Here is a 25,797-nt window from a genome sequence, read left to right on the forward strand (position 1 = left end):
GTCCTCTGTTTGAATTGGAATGAGAGAAGCTGTGAGGGATGAAAAAGGGGAAGGAGATGAGAGAGTGCAAGATCAGGAAGAACCAGGTAAGAAAACAAACAGAGAGTGGCACGCAAAACTTATCAAATTATATAATACAGACAAGAAGGAAAAAGGCAGAGAACAACATTGAAAAAGTCAATTTCTGTTCATGTGTTTTACATGTTGTGCATTGCATTTCAAATGAAAGTCCAAAAAATAACTCCAATGTCAATTTTTGGTATTTTTGGTACTCACTATGGGGGGCTGGTTTACTCCATAAACATACATACTTTTTATGTATATGTTGAGGAGCTTCTGTATCAAAGTGAGTTGTCTTTCCCCAGAAATGCGGGTTACCATATGTTTCTTTTATGATTCCAATCCATTTCTCTTTTGCTGTGGCTCAGCATTTAAATAACCTTTATCAGATTTGATGGTTTAGTCACAGACTTTCTCAAAAGGTGTTGTACTTTTCTTTCACAAATGTGGGAATTAAATTGCATTGAAATGTACAAAACAGTGACATTTATCTTGCCCGGACGAGCAGCTCTCTGTGTGCTCAGCACCCCTAAACATTCAATCCTAGAATCGCCCCTGCATCTGAGTCTGGCACCTCTCCAGAAGAAGAAAATGTTTTAAATGAACTGAAGGTGTTCTATTCATCCCATGGTCTTCCAAGTAACATACATCATCAGGGCACCAAAAACTTTACAATTCAGCCATTGATTGGAGCCTCTTTTTATTTGTTACAAAAACACTATTTACTTTACCTTAAAATTAGATTAAATATATTCAATGGAAAGATACTTAATATTACATAAGCTTTGTGACGAACCATGTGAGCACTTGTTTTTTTCTGCATACCTGATCAGCTAATCGCTCGTGCAATTGTGAGTGAAGTGAGTGCAATGAATACTCCATATGAAGACAGTCAAGTAATGGATGATGAATAATGAGCAGGTTTCATTGCAGAATGGAACCCCTACAATGAGCAAGACCCCAACACAGAGGGGATTGTGTCATCTTGAAGGTGTCAAGGTCAAGGATATACTTGTTATCCCCATGAGGAGGGCAGTTGGTTTTACAGCCAGCATGATATAAAGTAGCTGTGATAACAGAAAGCATTTATGAAGAAGAAAATAGACTAGTGTATTTTACATTCATAGTTAAACCCATGTTCAATCTTTTAGAATGAAAGAGGTGTGGTTTCATGACCTTGATTTCATGTCCATGATTGGCACCTTTGAGCTTTGGTAAGTTTTGCATGGGACGGATCTTACAGGAAATCTGCGTCTCCCTTTAGATTTAATGCCTCTGAGATACAGTATGTTGTAACCAAGGAGGCTCAGGTCACATGATTGAGCAGACTTATTGTAGGCCCTGATTACAGTATATTCATAGAGCAAATATCATAAAATATGACCTGATGGCGGCTTATATCACTCACTCTTTAATACATCAATAACATACCGTGATTTATGACTCAATAAACCTTTATTGCCTTGACAGATCTGTGCTTTGTTAAAGGTGACACTTCCACCCGCAGGCAAAAGTTTTGCCATCAATTTAAAGGATATGCTCCGCCTTTCATCTTCAGTTCTTGCCCAATCAAACCACACCTGTGAGAAAAGAAGCACACATAATAACTAGTGGTGCTTTTTTTCTGGCTCAATCTCAGACACATCAGCTTCGTCTTCAAACTTCAAAGTAAATAGTTTTGGCCTTTTATCAAGTGGTGACAATCTTTGCTACTGACAGAGCTAGCTAATGATGTAAGTCTGTCCCATAAAAACAGTATAAGAATTAGATACTAGACATAAAGATGGAGACCAGTTCAACTGCCCAAAGAATTGCTTAGAAGTTTCAAACTTTCTTTTTTATACCAAAGGAAGGTGACGGAAATTTTGACCAGGCTACACCCTGTACAGGATTTGAGTAAGAATGCAATTTGTTACAGATAGAAGTCAGCGTCAAACAAACTTTTATCCAATCAGCTCCATTTGAAATCAATTCAAGACATGCATTTATGTGATTGACCGACTGGTACAGATAGTACTTCCAATAAGCATTCTTGCTGTTAAACTCAATGGTAGAGTTATATTTTGTTGCAGTTCACAAAAAGTACACATCTTTATAATAAACTATATGGAACACAATCTTTTGCTGAAAAAATCTGCTAACAATGTATGCACCTTAAGTGATCCTTAAGGACTTTTTTTCTTCTCTTCTCTTTTTTGATGCACCCATAGACAAACATACATTTATTTATTATTTATTGAAGTATCTCATTACTAATTAGCAAATCATTGTAAAAATGTTTCCAGAGCACATTAATGTCTCTGGAGTTGTAGATACATAGTTTGACCACAGGATGGCATCATTTCACGTCCTGCCACAGAGGCTGTCACATCTTCCATCCAGTGACAGCCACACAGTTGTCACTAGGTGACCCACATCCAAAAATATGCAGTTGATACTGACACCAGCAGTCATAGACACCTTAATGACCTGCCCTTTGCTTGGGCAGTGTGTCTTTGGGTCACATATACAGTTGTGTTCTATGTAAAGAGACAGTATCTATATTTGTGGTAGGAGATAAGGTTGTATCGTCTCCATTAGATCATAATGCCGTTGTAAAGCAAGATATCAGAGCGCTGAAAATGCTGAGAGCTGTCATCTGAACAAGGATTTACAAACTCTCCGTTCAACTCTGTGCAAGGGATTTTGTATCTATTTCCTCGGCCCTCCGCTCCAGCTATAGTCCTCAGTATCTCAACAATGAATCCCACGACTTAACATAAAAGGGCTTGCTTACGGGGAAAATCCCAGATACATTTCTCCTTCTGCTACCCTGTTTCACTGCATCTTTATGATATCTTTTTGGGCTGGTAACTGAACTGTAGTGGTTCAGCAGAGCCATCGGTGCTGCTTTGAGCTCCAATGGCTAATTTCAGTAGAAATGTATAATGGCCGATATGAGCAGAGGGATGTAATGTCCAGAAAGATTTTCATTTCGAGGAACAGGCAGCAAATTCATCAACAGTTATCCAAAATAAACACTACTACGGAAACATACTTAAAATGGAAACTGCAGAAAACCTGAATAAAGACAGTCACAGATAATGTGTTGTAAATGCATGCATGTTGCAAAGTCAAGAATGCACAAACCAAGGAAAAATGTGCAACAGAAAACTAAATCCATTGATCAGAACATAAGTGCTCCTGGTGGAACATTGACAGCGACTTTTATCGCTTGATTTTAAATGCATAACATTTTAAATGTGTTACAGGAGCATAGTGTGGGTTTGGGCTCTGAGCTTTTTGCTGTGACTTTAATCAGCAAGTTTTTGTAATTTGCATAATTGTTGTAGCCTTTTACTTTTCATTTTTGTACGCGTTTCAAAATTTTATCATCAAGTTTCTTCCTAAGTTTGTCAGCGAAAGCTCATGAATATCCTACTCTAAACTTCCTGCCCAGCCCCAACAGCAGCGACATAGTTATTGTATCTGGTGAAAGAACGCATTAGAGCAATTTGCAACCAAAGACCATCATATATCCCCCTCAGGAGTTGGTTGAGTGCAAAGCAGAGTTGAAAGAAGAGTGCATATTGAACTCTCTAACATTTGTTGTCAGAAAACCAGACTCCAAATGAACACTAATGAGTGCATGTTCACCAAGTCAACTTCTTAGATGTTCTCAACTTCAACACAGGTGGCCAAAATGAGTTGGTGCAGGTTAACTAAATATGCAGTATTAGTCTGTGAAAATGAAATGCTGATGTGTTCGAGGTCCTTGCATTGACATTGTCCTGTTAAATTTGGGCCTGTTTAGATACATTTAACACAAATACAATTCTTACTCAGTTAAATCCTTGCTGCACTCTTTGCACAGAACCCTTCAAAAATGTATCCGCTGAGGTTATTGGCTCACCACTTGCCACAGGGATATTCTCACTTGGGAGACATCAGCTGGGAAAACATTACCATCCAGCAGCTACATCACATAAATGAATCTGAAGTCATAGCTCCGCTCAAGACCTCAGAGATCATGTTACATACACAGTATTTAATGCCTCCTGTTGAACTGTGCACTGATTGCTGCTAATACTTTGAGTTCTCTATTAGGATAAGTGTTTCCTTCCTGATAACTCAATGGTGTGATGAGTGTTATGTCACAGCTTTTGTAGCATGAGATATTGGGTGGTGTTACATCTTTCTAGGAGTTGTCTCCCTGATGCATCAGTGAAGGTGAAGGAGAGTTTTTTTCTATGCATTGTCATTAAAACAGCTCTTTCAGTCACCTAATCTAAAACTGATTATTCAATAAAACATTTTCAATGAAGCTTGAGCAAACCAAATTTCAGAGATATTTTTGAAGTTGAAATCACATTGTTTCCCAGAAAAAAAGAGCCTCTTTTGTTTAAACTGATTATTCGGGTTAAATATATTTACATTTGTGTATCAAGTATTTCCTTTTTGGATGCATAAACATTAATTATTCCTCTTTTTTGTCGTATAAAAATACTGGAAATCACTGAAAAGATGAGTCACTCTGTCAGTCATATTACTAATGATGACTGCAACATTTGTGGATTTTCCGAGATTCCAAATTAAAGAAAATCAATCAATCAATCAATCAATCAATCAATCAATCAATCAATCAATCAATCAATCAATCAACCTGTATTTGCATAAATATATAAGAATATAAAAAATATATATAAAAAATATATATATAAAAGAAAAAAAGAAAAGGAAAGAAAAGAGTGTTCCACTGTGTCCACCACAAAAATGACCCTTTGGAGCTGGGCTTAAAGAGTGGGTGGGTCTAGAGTGCCCCAGCCCACACATTACATACCCATGCATTAGAGACTTGACAGACAATTTTCCCTCAGTGGTTTAGCAGTATTTATGATGTAACATGGATGTGTGTGTGTGTGTGTGTGTATGTGTGTGTGTGTGTATGACGATCTATTCATTTATCTCCTGATATCACTTTAAGATCTTTTATAGCAAAAATGAGTCAGACAGGGTACAGACACACCTCGTTTTCTGATTTTTCTGCACTACTTTACTGTTTTATAATAATAATACAATAATAAAGTTTATTTATACAGCACGTATTAAAACAGACGTTACAAAGTGCTTTACATCATAAAAACCCACAATAAAGAGAACAAAGCATGGGGGGGGGGGGGGGGGGGGGGGGTATTGGCTGGCAAGACAATTTAAGAGGAACAGCTGAAAAAAGAGTAAAAGAGAAATAAAAGTAGATTCAAAATAAATGTAACATCCTGGATAAAACAATATTACAAGAAGGCCTTTCGATTAAAATATGTTTTCAGCTGTGATTTAAAAGAAGATACTGATGCAGCTTGCCTGAGATCCTCAGGCAGGTCGTTCCACAGTCGTGGAGCCTGCACAGCAAACGCTCAGCCACCTTTAGATTTCAACTTTGTGACAGGAACTTTAAGGAGGTTCCTGCCTGAGGATCTGAGGCTGCGCCCGGGCTGGGAGGGTGACAGCAAATCATAGATATATTCAGGGGCCAGGCCGTGAAGTGCTTTAAAAGTGATAAGTAAAACCTTAAAATCTATTCTAAAAGCAATGTGCAGCCAGTGTAGGGTCATTAAAACAGGGGTAATGTGCTCTCTCTTCTTGGTTTTATGACACAGTAACAAGTGTGATAGTGGCCTGATAAGCTCCAATGACAGTAAATACATTCCAATAGCATATACACACAATAGGATCAGTCACTGATTGAGGAATACATTACACACATTGCAGTGTATTTATAAAGTGGTTGTAAGAGGGAGCGTGTAACCAGGTGACCCCTACAAAGAAGCGGTTTGACAAACAATGAACGTGCGCTAAATAAAAAGTATGAGAGAGGGTGAGGAGGAGAACACCCAGTGCAAACACCATTACAAACTACTTCTCAAACTGGCTGATTCATATTTCCCAGCCCAGGGTCTTTCTGCAGATTTGAAGTGCCTCTGTCCACTACTTGATCTGGCCTTAACACCACCACAGCATTTCCTGCCTTAGCCTGTGGCGGGGATTCATTTTGAAAGCATAAGTCCCGGCGGAGACACACACACACACACACACACACACACACACACACACACACACACACACACACACACACACACACTCACACACACACACACACACACACGTGCAGCTTTTAAAATCTCAGAGGACCGACAACTGTCTTAATGTATAGCTGGTAATGTTGAGAGGCTGATGGACCCTCCATATTGTGTTAAGCAGGCTGAACAACATAATATAAGTTTTGTTGGAAAGTAGATGATAAAGAAGAAGAAATACATAATTCAATGACACAAAAAAGTAAATTAATCGATTTTCCGGTGGTACATTAACAGTTGAGACGTGCATTTCCCTATCTAAAGTTTGAACTAACCACCTGGCCGTATGAGAAAACCAAAACACATTTACAAGAAATAGCTTTTTGAGCAACTTGGAGATAGCTTTAATGTATCTATGAAACATATTATAGACTCATTTTTATGGATATAACATCTTCACTGCCAAGATTTGATTCATGGCCAAATTCCCTACATCACTGAAAATATTAAACTCTCTGTGTGTGACTATCAGTAACTAAAGAGTAAATCATCCCTACATTCTAACATAAACACAGCACATTTCTATTTTATAGTTTTCAAGTTGAAACCCTTTTCCTTAAGTAACAAGAAGATTGTTCTTGTAGCGTGAAGCATAATGTAATGTAAGGTACTGGTTGCGACAGAAGCTCACAGTGCTCTCGTCTGTTTGGCCATCCATTGATCTGTTAAGTTGATTGTAATAGACTCCATACCAGTGTAATTAATTGTGATATTCATTGTGAAATATTAAATGTGGTGGCACTGTAAGAATACTTATATAGTTTGTAGTGTAAACCTATTAAGCAGAGCATGAACATCTATTTCAGTCACATACACAACCAAAATGTGTCCAAATTGTAGACAGCCGTGTTAATTCTTTGGCTACACCAACATGTAAACACTGTAAATGTATGTCACACATTCAAGAGACGTGCTTCAAACATTATGTCATTTAAGAAAAATAAAAACACTTCAGCATTTAGCCCAGTCACAGTCTACAGCTGATTGTAAGGGATTCCCATGACATGTTTAAAATGAGTCTTGAGGAGGGGGCTGCTTTGGTGTTTGGTAAAAATGTTACTTTGGATGAAGAGATTAAATAAAATGTAAATGCACCAGTTCAAGTAATGCAAGTGCACTTAAACAAAGATACATTGAACAAAATAAGAAGTGTTAGGTTTTATGTAAGCAGGCCCAACTGCAGTATGATAAAGTTTTAAAAGGTTCACTGTAGTGAGAATGAGTAGCTAAGGGATAGTGGCTGAACAGGCAAAGACGCCATAGTATGAAGCAAGGTTCACATACAGACTCAAAGGCTGGTTACATACACTGAAGATGTAAACAACAATCTGACAATGAAACGGTAGACAGGTATGGGTCCATGGGGATATGAAGGATTTGCCAGTAATTAGGAAGACACATACACACACTTACACACAGTAGTAGGGGACAGAAAAGAAGGCTCAGTCGCAGAAGAAAGGCCAAGGTATAAATGGAAGCAGCGGTGTCCTTGGCAGTAAGAGCAGGAGGAGATCTAGACATCGAAGATACATTTATTTGTATTTCTTTTGGTATGCACTCTATGTACTATTTTGTCATACCAACTTTGGAAGTAGAACAGGACATACCTTATTAATACCCACACACATAGGCCAGAAAGGCATAAAAACGGTTCTTTGAACATGCACTAATGGAGAGATGGCAGAGTGAGGGCTGCACATGAAAAAGCACACCATGGCTTGCTCAAGGGCACTTCAGTAGTGCCTGGAAAGTGACCTTGTACCTCTCCAGCAACCAGCTCAATTTCAAGACTTTGTATGTTGTAGGAATATAACAAGCCTCTGACCCTCTGATTCCCAAGCAAAGTCCATACAGACTGAACTTAGTATCTAGTGTTGGTGCATGTCAATACAGGAAATATTATAAATAGTCCTGGATTCGTTACAAGATTTTGAAACAGCAAAATGTTCAGAACAAGATACTACAAGCAGCCTTACAGCAAGATGTTACAGCATTTGGAAATACAGGTGGGAAATCCAGTTGAGGACACAGTGTTATTGTTTAGCCCTGACTCACCCAGCCTACGTGATGTCATACAGATGTTCTACATTTATGCATCAGGATTAGAGCTTGAAGCATGTAAATAATGTCCAAAACAGTGCGGACACACACGTCACTAACAGATGTGGAGGAATAATGCAGCAGTTCCACTATAGGTGTGTAATCAGTTACCATGAAGCTCACCACACACACAGTTAAATAGCTTTCTGTCTTCCTTCTATTTCCTCTGTGGGTGAAAATCTAATTTTCAGCACCCTGTCTTTCCGGTTCATTCAGACCAGTTGGTTTCAGGTCTCACTCCAGGCAGCTAAAAATAACTATTCTTAATGGGGTTCTGGACTGGACATGTACAGTAATTCACTTTGAGTGGCCCCACCACGGTCTTCTTTGAAAGCAGTTTAGATACCAGTACACGATTGACATAGTGATGTTATGAAAGACATTTGCAACTCCAAAATAAGATGGATATGTCACATCAGAAACATGACATGAAGCAAACTGTAGAACAGAGGAGGAGAGGCAGGCTTGTAATGGGAGCTGTGAGATCCACAGACCCCTGAGTGTTGTTCACATTCCTAGAAAACTCAGCTCAGAGATGCCTAAGGCTGAAATTGTACAGGTTGAGTGACTCTTCTTGTTGACTGTGACATAAGGCTTACATTGGCAACTAGATTTAGATACCTGGGAAACTGAAATAATGGAAAAAGACAGAATGAAAAACAAGGGTTGCACCTATGTTCATATAAAACAGTTTCAGATTTTTAAAACCATGATTAATCACTTACTTTCAATTGATTACATTTTTAATTGAATGTTTGAAACTCTATTATTTTGCATTTTAAAACAGTTCTTATGAGTGTCCTGATTTGGAAATCTAATGAATGCAAGTCTCCCACAATGTTGACTGGCCTGCAGTCAGTTGCCACCCATTTAGAAAGGGCTGTAGTAAACGTATTTGATTTAATTTCATCCAAGGGGTTATGGCAATTTGCTCTCCACTGCAAAAAAGTTATCTATTAGCTATGGTTGGGCTGCTGCTTGCTGACATAAGTGTGATGCAGCTGGTGGTTATGACTCAGTGCATATTACTTTTGACTTATGAAATGAGCTGTCTGGGAGCTTTTTGAAGTGAAACAAGGATTTAAAAAGTGCAGAAATATCATTATTTTCCATCTGTCACACTAGGAAGCAGGAAGATGCTGTGGCTTAACCACGGTGTCTCGACAGGGGCAAAATAGTACCGAAGTTAAAAAAACAAAAGGATTCATTTTTGACCTCAATGACATGATTAAAAAGAGACTTATAACACTCATTTCCACCTTTCATTATATCAGTCTGGGAAACTAGTTATGCATGATTTGCAGCTCAAAAAACTCCTTTTTCATCTGGAATCTCTGAAAAACAAAAATTCTGCACTTTATTTTAGCCGCTGCCTTAATTGCTTCATTTTGGCTGCTATTCCAGTGATATAAAGTTCGACACAGCTAATGGATGTCTAACAGCCCTGTAGTCACAAAACGACTTTAACGTTATGCCTATACAAAAACATCTGAGGCTAGCCGTTAGCGCCCACTTAGTTCCCTATATAACACCATTAGCATACGTTCATTATTGATACAATGTCTGCTGTTATGGTGTAAAGCCTTCATAGATGGAAGAGCCCAAGGGTTCAGTAAGTTGAGATGCAAATACAGCTCATCCTGGTCTTTGTTTACAAAAGGAGCCTTCAGTGTGGTGGTGAGCACAAACAGCTGTTGATGTCCCTGAAACATAAAAACTTCCCACTGTTTTGTGGTGCATTTTTATTTGGAAAGATAAAATAGCTGTGAGTTTCCTTCACAAACAACAGAACATTTAAGAGAAACTTTCAGAAAAATACTGCATCAACAGAGTGCAGAGCAGAGGAACAGCTGGGCGGTGAAATGGACTCTCAATTTGAACAAACTTCCAATGGGCTTGTCCTGCAAAAAACTTATTTAGAGCTGTTCAGGCGGGCCAGGGTGGAACAGGACAGCTCCTAAAGAAAGAAGGAAGCTGATAGTGGAGCAGATACATCTGCAAGAGAAAGTTGTTAGTTGTACAAAGACAGTGACTCAGGCTCAGCAGAGACAGTGGTTAAATTGGGAGAGTGTAGAAAAGAGGAAGCTTTGCTGGAGGGACCTGTGGTGCATCGAGGGAAACCGCATTAGATTCCTGTTAGGGGCCAACTTAAGATGTGCTACCATCACCCCAGCACCGGAAATTTTGACAGTGTGCCCATTGTGTGCAGACTCTGCAACCTTAAAGCATATTCTGTTAGGTTGTAGGGTAACCCATTCCAAGGTATACAGTCTTATTTCACCAGATCCCTGTCTGGCCCTCTCTCTGTCACAGCACCGGAGCTGATATGCTTAATTTATAGTCAATGTGTTCACTTCCCTTGGATCGTCTCTGTTGAATATACATGCAGAAGAATTAACATGTTGCCCTTCCAATTCTGCAGTGGTGCAAATGTGGGCACCAGTACTCTGGTTTTTGAATTGCCAATGATTGAGGTGTACCACCCTGCCTGAACTGAAACATCCACTTGTGTTGAAATTGGGTCCTGCTGACTGTCAAAAGCTTGCACCCAACTTTCCCCATAGTGGTCAACACCCTGACTAGGATGACAACTACAAAGCTGCTGTCACCATCCTCTGTGACCAGTCAGTCCAGAGCGCTGCTTCCTGTCCCAAATCTCTTGCTGCCACAATGAACAAATGCCAAGCACGCAGCAGAGGTCGTTCCACCACAAGGGGCCACGCCCAGTGAGGATGTGGCAGAGGAAGACCCTGGAAAGGACCATGACTCTGATGTGTGCTTTAGATACAAAAAGAAGGGACATTGGGCAAATGACTGTCCGACACGTCTTGTTGGTTCTGGTGCAACTCATTCAGATGTCAAATTTTCTGTTTTTCCTGAAATCAAATTTCAAACATGTATTCCTTTTGTCAAATTTATTATAAATTTGCTGGGTAGAGATCTGATGTGTAAATTGGGTATTTGCTTAATTTTTACACAACTGGTTTAAAAGTGAAGGTTGATAATCCAGACTCCTATGCTCACACTTTTGAGAAAAACAACCCTGACCAGCTGTTGTATGCACATTAGTGGATAACATCCTGGTCCATCCTTAGCTGGAAAGATGAGTAACCTACTTTTGGGCAAAGCCAGGAAAAACACCTTCCCTACACGCACACACACACACACACACACACACACACACACACACACACACACACACACACACACACACACACACAGTACATGCAGCACGAGTCATCACACTGCACTTCACACATTTAACTTGGCCCAGAAAAACAATATGAAACACAATGGCATAGAGAGGAGGTAAAAAATGAGCAAGCCCTTAAAACCCTGCATCCTACACTTCCCATAACGCAACTGGACTTCGTTTTGATCGCTTTTTCCCCAGCTAACTCCAATATCTAATAAACTCCTTTCTCCCTATTTAATAATCTATTTTTACATTAAAATGTGTGGTCACAGAGCCAAATCTGACATATTCAAGCTGGTTTCACTGGGACAATTTCCCAAGAACTTCTTCCAGAGCTGGAAATTAAATGGACAGTGTGCAATAGTTTTCAGAGGTTGCATAGACCCCTCTTTGAGAAGCAAATTGATGGAGGCCCTTTGAGAGAATGATGTGGTCTTGGTTTAATCCAACCAGAGATTTTATGGCACAATGGAACTCCCTGCAACATGAAGCTGATTATTGTCTGTTAGCATTAAGCATTAATAAAGATAGGTGAATTGGCTGAGTGATGGGATGAGATAATGCATGGGTGAATTAACAAATGACACAACAGGGGAAAGGATGTGTTTCTGTACACAATTGTTTGTAATTGTTTGGATATGTTGTCAGAACTGGTTTAAGTTGTTTTGAACATTTATCAGGACTTTAGTAGCTGATACATTTTGAACACTCTCCACCCAACTAAGTGCTTATTGGACCAAACATGCATAAACACCAGCAGTTCTCATATTTCCAGAAAGTACCAGAAAAAAAACAAACATACACAAGAACACAACTGAAAGGGAGCTGCACTTTTTACCATCTGAAGCAAAACAAACACACCAAATAGAATCAGTTATTCACATCTATGAATGACTCATGCTTTTCACTGTGAGAACTTGAGATTCACATGGAATCAGAAGCTGCAAGTATCAACACATCCTTGATTGTGTGCATAGTACTTAATCCTTCTGCTTTTCGCCCATTGTTCTCCAATTCGAGGCTGGCAATAAGAGCTGACGTGGTGATAGCCTGTGCAGAAGATACTCAGCCACACTGCACTTTATCTTATTGATTACATCAATTAACTCCCTCTCTCTCGTCTTGCATAGTTTCATACCTACATACTTGAATCTGTGCTCAATCATTAGGCACCAGGAACGTCCTTACATCACTGACTGGGAGGGCTTCCTGCTCTGTTTCTCTAGTGTGGTGGGAGTGGTGTATATCAGAGTATGTGTGTCTGTGTGTCTGTGTGTCTGTCTATGTGTGTGTGTGTATATTGCTCCTCCCATGTTCCCTCTCTCCCTCACTCTGTGTTTTGTCGGGGGTACAACACTCCTGTTTCTGTGGGCCAATCACTCTTCAGATCTCTCCCACTCACAGCACACTCCCTTGCTCCTCTCTCTCTCTTTCTCTTCATTCTTTGGCAGCTCCCTTGTTTCCTCTCTTTCCTTCTTCACAGACATCCCACTCCTGCTTCCAGCCAGGACCTACAAACCTGCTCCTCAAGGTAAGAATCAAACACACCTCTTCAGACTCACATGTGTTTATTTACCTGTCAACCAAACATTTATTTACCTGTTAGTGTCATTGTTTAGGATGATTTATCGTCTCAGGCTCATCTTCTGGGGTTAATTCACGTGTTGGTATTCAGCCTCAGTTATCTTCGCACCTCACCCTTATGAGAACCAGTCCCTACAGACAGAAGTGCCAATATGTGTAAATATCCATAAGTTATTTCATCCAGGCATCAGATAGCAGGAGGTTATCACAGGGGCACTGCAGGCCGGCGCGGAAGCTTTCATGCAAACTTCATGCCCAGACTTGCTGATTTCTCCGGATTCCCCATCATTCAATTGCAACTGAAGAATCCGATCTGTTTCAGGGTGTATATTATTTAACTTGTACAAGAATGAGGAGGGAGAGGGGGAGTTCCGCAGGGGAGTGGGTTACAGAGAACAGAGGGGTCAGTAGTGTTCTTTGTGTTTGGACCAATCAATCCAAGTGTGTGTTCTCTTGAACACGTTGAATGCTGCCTCAGTTAAAACACATCTGTTTGAGGTGAAAAAGTGTAAGTTAATGATGATATAGGTTAATGGTTCGGCATCCTGTTGGATGAGAGGAATTTCTATTTGTAATGTCAATGTGATCATTTACCAGGAGATTTTTACTGGTGCTAAAACGGAATCAATTCTGTTAAGTTACAAACAAGAGGAGCATGTGAGATTGTTTTATGCTATGTTAGAGTAAAGAGTTCAAATGATGGTCAATTTATTCACAAGATTTGAGTTCAACCGGGTTTCCCTTCTCATGTTTTTTTACTCCCTACGTTATCTGTTGTAGCAGCGAGTTTAATAAACGCAAGTCTGAGCGTGATCCATACTATGTGAGGTTTATTGATGCATTGGCACATCTGAAAAGAATGACTGATATGAACACGGTGAAGACAAAAACAATGTAATTCATGTCAATAAAAGGACACAAACTAACACTGCTTTCAGTAAAACAAAACACCTAATCCACAAACTAAACAGCAGTCTCTGAGTGTTGCATGAAGAAAGTAGTAACTGGTGCAATAGCTTGAACCCATGTAATGGATATAAGGTCAAGTAACTAACATTGTTCAGTCAACCTGGAGCCAACAAGACTGCGATGTTAATGACTGGATGAACCATCAGCAGCGCCAAAGAAGCAGGGGATCAATGAACTCATGTTACTTTACCAGATGAAAACACATTTAAACGGGTGCTTTAAAAAGTGTTGCTATAATCAGACTTTTTTTGTACCGTTTGAGAAAGATCATTGGTAATTTTAAAAGACTAGTTTGGTGTTTGAACATGCAGGAACATTCACTGACTAACTTGCCTCACTGAGTGTGGAGAAAAGAACGTGTTCTGTTTAAATCTTGGCAGGAAGGAGGCATACATTTTCATTTTCATATGCTGTTCTAAAGGGAACTTAAAACAAAAGCAGATGTAGGCGACCACGGATTTCCTGCTTTTTTCTGCAAAGCTGGCAGAAAGTTGTTTCAAAGCTGACAGTATCCTACCACATCCATTTGTCTCTTATAACAAAGCTTAGAACGCTTCCTCAGAATATGAAAATGATGTGACTGCAGCTAGGGATGTCACCTAAAAAATCAAGAATCAGAAAAATCAACAGAATCACTAACACATCAAATGAACTGTAGGTATCTCGGGTTGACAGTGTAGTGGTAAGCAGACAGAGGCATCAGTCATACCTGCTTCCATGTCCTTAGGTTATAATCCCACCTTGTCTAACAGCTTTGACCTGCTTGTTTCCACTGAGGTTGCTTAGGTGACTCTGAAAGCTGTAATTTTAAAAATAACAAACATTGCCTTTGCAGTGTTGTCACAGTGCGACAGTGGAGGTTTTAAATATTTAGTTTGGGATTCTTACAGCTTAAAAAGAATTCTAGGGACGTTTGAAGGTGAGATATAGCGGGTGAGACGTCGAATTGTGTTAGACAGTGCGATAACAACACCTGTGACAAGCTGAGGCAGCACTACCTCATAGCTAAAACAAGGTTGTAATTAGACGCAGCAGAAATAACATGAGGTGAGAATTTCAAGTTTAAACAGGGGATCACTTCACTACCCTTAGCTGTGGATGTAGTCGCTCAGTGTTTTCACAATTTGGCCAGAATTTTTCTTTTTTTTTTAATTTGACATAGTCAGTCCTCCCTATTATACATCATTACAATGCTAAGGTGGCATTGTAATTTTAAAGATTTTTGTGATACGACATCAATACCAAATATAAAATGTAGAATTAAGGCATACATTACATGCAAGTAGAAATATGAATCCAGAAAATTGGGAATTTCAGTTCTCATTTTCAAGGGTCTGTGTTTTTTTAAGAAGAAAGGATCTTCATTTCCTGTTTTGTAAGAATACTTCAAGGTTGTGGTAATTGCAGCCATATTGTGCTTCCACAAGACTGCATGTGTAGTGTGTGCGTGTGTGTGAACTTGTTTAAAGTACAACAGTCAAGCTCCAGACAGATATTTTTTCCACATGTTTAAGTTTTTCTTCATCAAAGGCCACATGCTGGATCTGGCATGAAACTCTGCTTTCTGTCACTGAGTGTACAAACAAATCAAATGCAGCAGTTTCTTGCACAACATGTCTGTGAATAACTGTTGGGTGAAGTCCTATCGCTGATGTAGGTATCTTTCCATTACTTGCAGCATGACATCAGGTGTTTGTTCTAGAGATGACGTTTTAGTCCTAAATGTCTGGCTGTTACCTTGTAGCTGTTGGGAAGAGTTAAACACCACAAAAATACATCCAGCTTCAATGGCACATTAACTGTCCACTGTGGTTTGTGCAAAATTGACATGTGGTAGTAATGTGGTCCTTTTTAAGGCCTGTACAAGGCCTGACAATTAGTGCAGTGAGTGACTGATATAGATTAGTGTATATGTATTACATCTGCAAAGTTATTATTATCAGTGTAATGAAGTCCAATTGCACATGCAGTTCAAGTTCATACAAACAATGTTACTAAAGCCTGAGGCGAAATACATGAAGCTTTCATGAGACAGCAGCAAATTTGTAGCTGGCTGTTAAACTGTGCATCTCTTAGAACCTGTTTTCCTCTTGCTACCAGCCAAACCCTCGAAAGAGAGAACCTTTTATCTTTCAAAAAGAAATGAAGACCTTGTATGTTCTGTTAAATCTCCACTCAGTTCCCTTTCTTCAACAAAACATCAAGCTTCTATCCTCATTTGCTCATAATGACAAACAAACTTCAGTTCCATGTTTTTACTCTGCAGAGAAGTCTTCAGTTCAAAGATAATATTGAGGAGATAAAGTACCTCACTGTGGTCAGAAACTCAGGCAGCATCATTTAAAGCCTTTTTTCTGATTTTGTTTCTTTTTCTGTGTTTTTAATGTGGTGATATTGCTAATGTTAAAAAAATTGAACGAACCCATCAACATTTTTTAACTTCAGGTAAATGAAGTGTTGTAATTTGCTTTGATCTGAAGTGGTCTGAAAAATGCATATCATCACTTTTCAGACCACTTTTAGAGCTTATATGCTTTTAATGAGAACCACAGTTAATTTCTTTTACCTCATTTCTTGCCGACAGGAAATGGCTTCCAAACGGCCAATGGGCTACAAATGTCGCATAGCATTAGTGGTGCTTATCCTCCTGGCTAGTATTGCTGCTCTGGTTGCTGTTGCAGTCATCCAGGACACCTGGGGAACTAAAGAGTACATGATGGAGGTGAGCACAAACATTGTAACATACATTTGAAGCCTCTTTATATTTGGCTGAGGATCTGCCTCACTTACAAAGAAGTAGTACATAGATGTTGTGACTGTGACGATTTCCAGATGTCAGGGACAGGGTCAGCTGATGGATGGTGGCCCTTCTGGACCATATGTGTTTGGTCACATATGGCAGCAGCCTCTGTGTAGTTTCATTCAATGTTTCTGGTTTTCAGATCTTTTAAGGCTTTTAAATAATGTTCTATTTCTATTACCATAAAGCATTACGTGAGGTATTAAAGCAAATATTATTCTTTAACATACTTTTTTTCTTTCTTCTTTCCTGCAGTTTGGTATAGTGATAGACTCCGGTTCATCTCGCTCTAATGTATACCTGTACGAGTGGCCAGGGGAGAAGCAGAATGAAACAGGAGTGGTGACTGAGAAAACAAACTGCAGAGTTGATGGTGAGTTTCTTGTCTCTACAGTGAGAAAAGAAAATTGCAGTTTTTATGTGAAAAATAAAACAGAAATATGAAAGACATGTTGTTATTGAAATAAAACAAATCTCAGCCAGAGCTTACTAAGCATTTTAAATCCAAGACACACTCCATCAACAGTCGTTCGACTGACACAATGAAAATGTAACAAAAGCCCATTAACGCACGCACCTCACTTAATGTATCATGCTCCTGTACTTAAGCATATATTTCAAGCTTGGCTTTGTGCCCACAGGTGATGGTATCTCAGAGATGAAAGTTGACCCAGAGAAAGACAACAAATCATGGCAGGGGTTCAACAAATGCATGGATGACATCATGAAACACATTCCTGAAGAAAAACACAAAACCACGCCTCTCTTTCTGGGAGCTACCGCTGGAATGAGACTGCTACAGTAAGAAAGTCTTGAAATAAGTCAGCTTTGTTTATTCTCTTCTCATTATTTATAAGGATTAGTGACAGGAAGGATCCCAGCCATTTAGGCCTATTCAGATCCCATTCTTTCATTCATACTCCATTCATTCATTCAGACCCCCTTCCCGCACAGCATAGTTTCTGCCAGAGACCTCCCAGTAATAAAAAGGCTAAGCAGTAAAAACATGTTCAGACTCAAACAGGGGCAAAGTTACTGGGGTAACTGTGTTACTGTGATGTCCAAATATTGGTCTTTTCCAAGATATGCACAGAAAAGGAGAAGTAAATTGAGTATTAACATTGAACTGATTGGGACTGATTTCATCGTTTACCCTGCTAAACTCCTCTGCTCCTGTCACTAGCAGCTGGTCCAAAAAGTAAAAACTGATAAATGTTTCCTCACAAAGCAAACTCTCAGTACACGTGGATTGTTTGTGTTGGCTTGCTATCATTCATACCCTTTTGTCCAACTCTGTATGTAGATATAGGTCAAGTTTGTTATATTATTTATGTTGGTATTTTAAGAAATTTGTTAATTTGCCTTTTTTTGATTATGCATGATTACTATGAAGCTACTGTCAGGAGTAGGGTTGCCAACTTTCTCACTACTAAATAAGAGACAGTTGCACTGTGCCATGGTGGTGTCAGCATGATGTGTGAATTCACCATATATTCATATTCTGATTCAACTGGAAATGCAGAAAGTGTGTATACTCCCTTTAATCCTTACTGTATCATTATGTAACCTCATATGAACAAACCTCAAAGAAACCACAACTTGGCACTTTACATCCAAAAACAGGCAAAAGACAAATTTAATGCAAAAGAGGAGTATGACTCACCAAATTTACTTTTTCCATGAATATTTTTTGCTCCTTTTGCACAGCCAGAGTTTTTGCAGGACTTGGCGCATTTGCGCTGTATACAACTGATGCGCGTGAGAGGGCCTGTGATTGGATGACAGGCGGTGTGATTGGCACATGATCTGCCACTGTCTTTTTATCTGATCTAGGATCTGTAGAGTGCAGTCTGCTGTATTTACAAGAGTTAATCGTCAATATACAGGACAATTGAGGTCCCGTATGAAACAAACCAATTTAGCCCAATATACAGGATGTGCCGGCTAATACCGGACAGTTGGCAACCCTAGCCAGGAGACAACTAGCTTAGCTCAGTTTGGCCTAGAATAATGTCAATGAGCATGGATAAATAAGTAGCTTAGCTCTTTAGCAAAGTATCCTAGTTGTATCTTAGAATAAAAATCTCCACATTACTCCAAGTTTAAGAACATTTTGTACTGATTTAACGAACAACATATAATATGTTAATAAGTGAAGAGAGCTAAGATTTCTGTTACATTTAAACAGTGCTTTGGTAACTATCTGTTCCTATCTGTCTAGTTTACACTGAGCAAATTGTGTCCTTGCTAGCTCTAGCTTCATAATACAGACTTTGGAGATTTCTCTCCGAGCAACAAAGAAAGCAGCTTCTCTATACAATTACTATTATGTTTGTTAGAGACAATGGATCTATGTTTCACTCTCACCTATTACTGCTGTTATCAACAAGATATGTTGTTGTGCATTATTTCCTGCTCTGCTGTAAGTGAGAAGGATGAACAGAGGTCCAATGACATCCTGGCGAGTCTCAGAGAATACCTCAGCGCTTTGCCTTTCAACTTCAAAAATGCCGCCATCATGACTGGTCAGGAGGAGGGGCTGTATGGTTGGGTCACTGTCAACTACCTCATGGAAAACTTCCTAGAGGTAAGACGTGTTCATTAGCCTATGATGAATCATGTCCACTTAGGTCAAGGACACAGACTGATACTTTTTATTTTACTTATGCAGAAAAACCTCTGGAACACGTATATTCGCCCAGCAGGGGCACAGACTGTCGGGTCAATGGATCTCGGTGGAGCGTCGACACAGATTGCCTTTGCAGTCCAGGATGAGCTCAAAGGGCCTGACTACATGCACATCAAGCTGTATGGATATCCTTATAATGTCTACACACACAGTTTCCTGTGCTATGGCAAAAATGAGGCAGAGAAGAGGGTTCTGGACAAAGTAGTTCAGGTACACAGCTTATCTTTTTGTCTCATGCATGTTTGAAAAAGAAGAAATTATGCCAGCTCTTCTAGCTCTCTTTTGTACCAGGGAGTTGGTTCTTATGGAAGTTCCTCCCAGTACAGTTATTGCCTCTGTGCTGATATTCTAAGTGCATATGTGTGCGGTGGGAATGTGTGGGTTTCTGCATGCATGTGCAGACTGAAAAGCATTAAACATTAATGCATGAACACTACTGCCCTTGAGTTGCAAACAAGCAAAGGGAGATGAGCCAGGAATGCATTATGTCATTAAGGATATTGATCTGACTGTGAATGTCATCAAGCCAGTCTGCTGGAAATGCATTTTTGTGGCATCTTATTGCTAAATTCTTGAAACTAATAGTAATTATGGCTTGAGAAATGTGCTACGCTGTGATAATGTTATAGGAACAGATATGCAGCAGAATCCTGGAACAAAATGTTAAACAGAGAATTTAAAAGCTTAAGTGAAACTGTCCAACTTTCCCTCATTAATCCTCCACCTGAGACTTTTCACATCCCTCTTCTCCACATTTTTACACCCCCTGATGTTTCTTCCAGGAATCATCCGACCCATCCTTCATTATTAACCCCTGCTATCCTGAGGGTTACAACGTCACATTGAAGGCCTCCACCATTTATGACACTGAGTGCACAAAGACACCAAAAGACTACAACCCAGATCAAGAGTTCTTCTTTGTGGGAATTGGCAATTCTGACAGATGTGGCAGCTTAGTGAAATCAATATTTGACTTTGAGACTTGCAACGCATCTCAGTGTTCCTTCAACGGGGTGGAGCAACCACCGGTTACTGGAGACTTTATGGTGAGACATAGTGAAAATGCTGCCCATGGAAATAAAGGTTATTTTTCAGAATTACTTACATGTTGCTTTTTTCCTGCCAGGCATACGCAGGATTCTTCTACACTGCTCGAGCCCTGCTGGTGAACGCCACGGCAAATTTTGATCAATTCAACGCTTCAGTTAGTAAATTCTGCCACACACATTGGAAAGTGGTAAGTTCTTTCAGTTTGTGTCTGGCTGTGTAGGTGAAAATGTGAAAGTGGAGGGCGATAAAATAACCGATATAGAGAATAGAGACGAGGATGCAGCAACAAAGAAAGAAAGAAGCACACACAAATATAGAAGCAGAAATGAAAGGATACTTCATGATGAGTGGTGGGGCAAACACAAGAACTTAGACCACAGTGGGAAAGCACATTCCCTATTCTCTTTACTTTATGAGGTTAGAAAGCAGCAGCAGCTCCTTCCTGGGGCAAAACAAATGCAGATCACTGCCTGAAGTGTGCAAAGTTGTGTGACTACATTTCTTCTCTAACACTGGTAAAGCCATGATGTTAAAAATGCACTTACCTCCTGAACTTGGGAGTCATGTTGTAGGTCTTTTTTAATTTACCAGTATGACAAGCAGGCAATGAAAAGTAGTTAAAGCCCTCTCCAAACACACACAGAAAATGAACCAACATATATTCCAAATTTGTAACTGAATTTAATTTAAACAATAAGGAGACACAGAGTATAAAGTAACATTAAAAGAAGAAATACAACATTTGAAAGGACTTTACACATCTTTGATCATTATTAAAAATGTCCTCCTCAATGAGTAATTCAAAATTACTCTTGAGCACAAGAGAAGTTTTTTGCCTGTCGAAATGTGTCTGTTTGAATATTGAAATAGTCATACTCTGTTATTGGCATTGAATATATGTACTATTCTAAAAGCTTCACCATGGTACTTGTTCCTCTCTTTTTTCAGCTGAAAGAAGAAAAGACATGGATCTCTGACAGATATCTCAGGACGTACTGCTATGCTGCTCATTATGTCTTCTCTTTGCTGGCAGATGGATACAAGTTTGATGAAAAGACTTGGAATAATATTAAATTTGAAAAACAGGTAAGTTTAACAAAAACAGCATAAAACCCACCAGACACTCTTTATTTGTGTTAATGCCACATGTTTAGCGCAGATATATGTAATTTCAAGATATAGTCACTCTATTTATTCTGTTTACAAATTAATTTTCACAAAATATTGCTTTTTTTAGTTAGGAGAAAATCAAGAATGCAACCCCGAAATACTTTGATGGCAGTTTGGTGGGAGTTTCTGTGCTGTCAACTTCCCGTCATGTTTAGACAGAGAGGTTTAACAGTATTTAACATTCACCAGAGTGAACAGGGCCTCCCATTTGGACCCATTAAAGATGGATGGCTGACATACCAATCATCTGAGCTCAAAAAGTTGAAGGCAGAGTGAAAGACAGACAATGTATCGCTCCAGGATGCCCTCAGGACACCGCACGTCTTTTACAAAGGAACTCCCTCAGTAGAGGGGGATTCCTTGTCTGTGACAATGAGTCTATCACTCATGAGTCATCGAGAAAGAAAGAAGCTATTAAAAAGTGACACATGACAGCAGCAGTTTCCTAATTGTATGGTGGTTACCCTTTTGGCTCTCAAGAACGTACTTCAAAATCTGGCAGTGCTCCCAATTTCCAATCCAACCAACAAGAGAATAAGTGTGCAGTGTGTGATGTTTGGTGCCTCTGGGGTGTCTGGGAGTTTGACAGTTAGTCTCCTCTAGAGGGTTTTACAAAAAAGACACACTTGGATTCTTTATAGGGATTGTATTTGGGTGTTATGACTCATCTTTTACCCTGGAGCTGTATGCAACTTCAAAACAGGGCTGTCAGGAATGCTTCTTCTCTAGACCTGCAAAGCAATGTTTAGAATTAGCTTCAGTGACAACGAAAAAATCTCATCTGTAACAGCCCAAAAACACAGAAAGTCCTGAGCAGTTGTAACAACAGATATGTTGTGCAAAAAAAAATTAGGTTACAAAAAACAAATGTAATTAAAGCCGCAAGCGGCAATGAACGGGCCCTCACACGCCTGCAACCACTGCCTCATGTGAGCCACTGCCTCGTGAGCCGCCGCCTGATGATTTGCTGAGATTTCGGGCATGTGTGTTTCATGCAATGCCTAAAAGTCTGCCATGCCCACAATTTTAGTCTGAACAGTATACCTTTAACAATTTTGAATGTTCAATGCGTCTACTACAGAATGGGCGTGGTTTGGACTTGATCGGAGAAAAGGCCTAGGGCCACATCTCTGAAATACGTACCCCTGCGAATCAGACGAAAAACTTTGAAAAAAAAAAGAAAAGATGGCAGACTTCCTGTTGGGATTTCACTATGACATTAGCAATCTTTTCTGTAGGTCTTGGCCTGATAGATATGGGAAAAAAATGTCATGCATGTAGGTTAAACCGTGTTAAGGAAGTGTGTCGCTGGAAGGAAGGTGGCGCTATTGAGCCAGGGACTTTTTGCACAGGACCACCAAAATATAAAAAATTTTGCCAATCCTGATGCATGTGCAACTTTTGATGAGTTTTGGGGCACGTTGAAGGCTCCAAAAAGGCAATTTAATTGGGTAGGTAGAAAGAAAGAAAGAAAAATCATTCGGGTTCCAATAGGGCCTTCGCCAACCTTGTCGGTGCTCGGGCCCTAATAAGAGTAAAGGTGCAGTAAATACATTCATGATGCAGCCTTGGAAATAGGCAAATAAACAAACAACAACGATGCATCAGAAGAAGCTGCACTTACATAAGTCTTCAAGGCCTGTTGTCATACAAATTTATCAAATCCTTTTCACCGAACTTAGCGCAGAGTTTTTCTGTTTTATTCACTCGGTTCATGTGCTTTTGACTCTGTATGGTAAATTGAAAGTATTTACAGGAAGTTTGCTGGTTATGCATTTGCACGGTTCCATTTTTGTTGCTTTTCTGTTCAATATTTGTTCTAAATGTGTGTGTGTGTGTGTGTGTGTGTGTACTTAACATTTTTAGTATTTCTGAATATATAGCCTGTCTCTCCTTTTGAAAATCTTCTTGGTTTCTGTTGTTTGTTTATCCCTGTGGCTTTGAGCCACTGTAATCATCTATAATTAGCATTAACCACAGAACAACACTTCAAAAAGCATGTACATTTAAAGCCAGAACATGACACATGTGGCCTTTATCTTCTCTCTTCTACAGGTAAAGAACACCAGCATAGGTTGGAGTTTGGGCTACATGCTGACTATGTCCAACATGATCCCGTCTGAAGTGAAAACAACACCCCCCCTGGCAAACCCTGTCTTTGCCGGCCTTATCTTTCTATTTTCAGCCCTAACCATTATAACTGTCGTCATAATTTTCATCTTCCTCCTTCGCACCTGCTACTGAGAGTGTGAGATACAAAAGGAGTGATGTGGCATTGTAAGCCTTGTGGGCTGCTGTAATCCTGTCAGAGCACTAGAGTAGCATGGCCCAGGCACTTTTACTGACAAATACTTGTGGTTATGTTTTCTGTGGGGGTTTTTTTTCAGCCTGAACCATTCACTGCCTCATGTTTCAATCATTGGAGTTTTTGAAAGTGAAGAGCCTCAAATTGAAAACCTCTCACTGTATGTTTGAGATAGTATCAAATATTAGACTAGATTATAGCTTACAAATATATTTTATTTTTCACCTCAGGGAGTCTTAAAGATTTCAGTAATAAGATCTATTTGTACTTTTTCAAGCTCCACTTTTGGTAATTATTGTTGTTTTTGAGGCAAAAAGATGAAACCTTTGTTTCCCTGAAAGTAGCACAAATGAATGAGCACCCAGCTCTGCCCTCGTGCTCGTTCTTGTCTCCTATTGTGTAATGGTTAAGTAAGATTTCTGGCATACACACATGGACCCTCGGGCAACAGCATGATTAACTTTCCCCCCTCCACTGACTTTGTTTTTATACCTGTATTATATACATATGTTATTACATATGGTATTGCACTGAATGCATTTTCTTTACATACAGTTTGGTCGCACTTTGCCCTGACTTCACTGTAGTGTTTTATTGTAGTGGTTTATACCAGAAGTGCACAATGATACTCCACATTTAATGAATGAAAACTTCCCCTAATAAATAATGTATGGATGTGCAATGTGCCATCGATTCATTTTAGTTTTGCATATTAAATCTATGTTAAATTAAGACATTTTTACAGTCTGTTTGCAAACAGGTTTAATACAAGCTCAGCAGGCTTTAGGAATGCAGCTAAATGGTGAACTTTTTTTTTTACATTTAATAGTTAACTTTTATGTTGTAACACTGTTATTCCATCACTGAGAAGGTGTTCATTACAAACCTATAGAAAAAGAAGTTTCAGATAATGACAGTTCAAGGAGAAGGTCTGAAGGAGAATGGTTAAATGGAAAAGTTTAGAGGTTACATTTAGAGTTTTAGGTTAGTCTATACTGTACGTAGTCACATGTACATGACGAAATATGTGTTCATATGAAGCCTCTACTGAGAAACTTATTTTAGTTTGTACATATTGGTTTACAGATTCTGGTGATATCATGCAAAAAAAATTTTTTTTTTTTATCCATATTTTTTTTTCTATTTGAATTTTTCTTAAAAATCGAGCCTAACATTTAGATGGAAATAGTTTCAACAAGAGGGACCAACTAATCCGTGTGACTGTCTAAGGTGTGCATGAAACTCACCTGACAAGTACGTCCCAAACATGGATAGAAGACTGCAGGTGTAATGGAGAAGAAATCCCAATTATTTTAAAAATATTTTATCATATTCTTAAATGATACAATTATTCTGTTCTATGGATAGAAATATGAGTTAGATATATACATATATATATACACGTGTCTTCTGACATTGTGTATCGATGGCATAGGGAACTAAAAAAGTAGTGTGGTTGTCCTTGCACTGAAGAGATTGATGCATGATTTTCATGTAATGCACTCACTGTATTGGTTCTGTTGTTCTCCCTTTATTCAGTATATAATAAACTTACCTTCTATCTGTACTTGTTCTGGGTGTTGTGTAAGATTAAAGCCTTCATATTGCACTGTAACAAACATTAGTGATGAGATTACCTGAGCTAGGCATGTATTTGAATTGGACACTAACAGTATTTAAAACCCTTGTGGCTCTTTTTTGAGTGAATGAATTAGTTAGTAGTTATGACAGAAAAACTACCAGTTTGGATCTAAAAGCCAT

At 39.2% G+C, this 25,797-nt stretch overlaps 1 protein-coding gene across 1 annotated transcript; it reads left to right on the forward strand.

The window, feature by feature from the left end:
• Positions 1 to 25,603, forward strand: entpd3 (ectonucleoside triphosphate diphosphohydrolase 3). Its single transcript, XM_034698099.1, has 11 exons — positions 1 to 86; positions 12,921 to 13,000; positions 16,607 to 16,744; positions 17,078 to 17,195; positions 17,464 to 17,623; positions 19,250 to 19,409; positions 19,494 to 19,721; positions 20,294 to 20,557; positions 20,638 to 20,748; positions 21,510 to 21,647; positions 23,787 to 25,603. Exons 1-11 carry the CDS (start codon positions 20 to 22, stop codon positions 23,973 to 23,975), a joined length of 1,653 nt encoding a protein of 550 aa, XP_034553990.1. The 5' UTR covers positions 1 to 19; the 3' UTR covers positions 23,976 to 25,603.
• Positions 25,604 to 25,797: the final 194 nt, after the last annotated feature.

Source organism: Notolabrus celidotus, chromosome 12 (genome assembly GCF_009762535.1).
Source record: "Notolabrus celidotus isolate fNotCel1 chromosome 12, fNotCel1.pri, whole genome shotgun sequence".
Lineage (NCBI taxonomy): Eukaryota > Metazoa > Chordata > Actinopteri > Labriformes > Labridae > Notolabrus > Notolabrus celidotus.

What these genes read in the sequence shown, in the direction of transcription:
- entpd3 (XM_034698099.1), top strand. Translation starts at nt 20, where the DNA reads ATGAGAGAAGCTGTGAGGGATGAAAAAGGGGAAGGAGATGAGAGAGTG. An exon ending in CGGTTACTGGAGACTTTATG is followed by an intron (nt 20,558 to 20,637) that starts GTGAGACATAGT and finishes TTTTCCTGCCAG; the next exon opens with GCATACGCAGGATTCTTCTA. An exon ending in ATATTAAATTTGAAAAACAG is followed by an intron (nt 21,648 to 23,786) that starts GTAAGTTTAACA and finishes TCTCTTCTACAG; the next exon opens with GTAAAGAACACCAGCATAGG.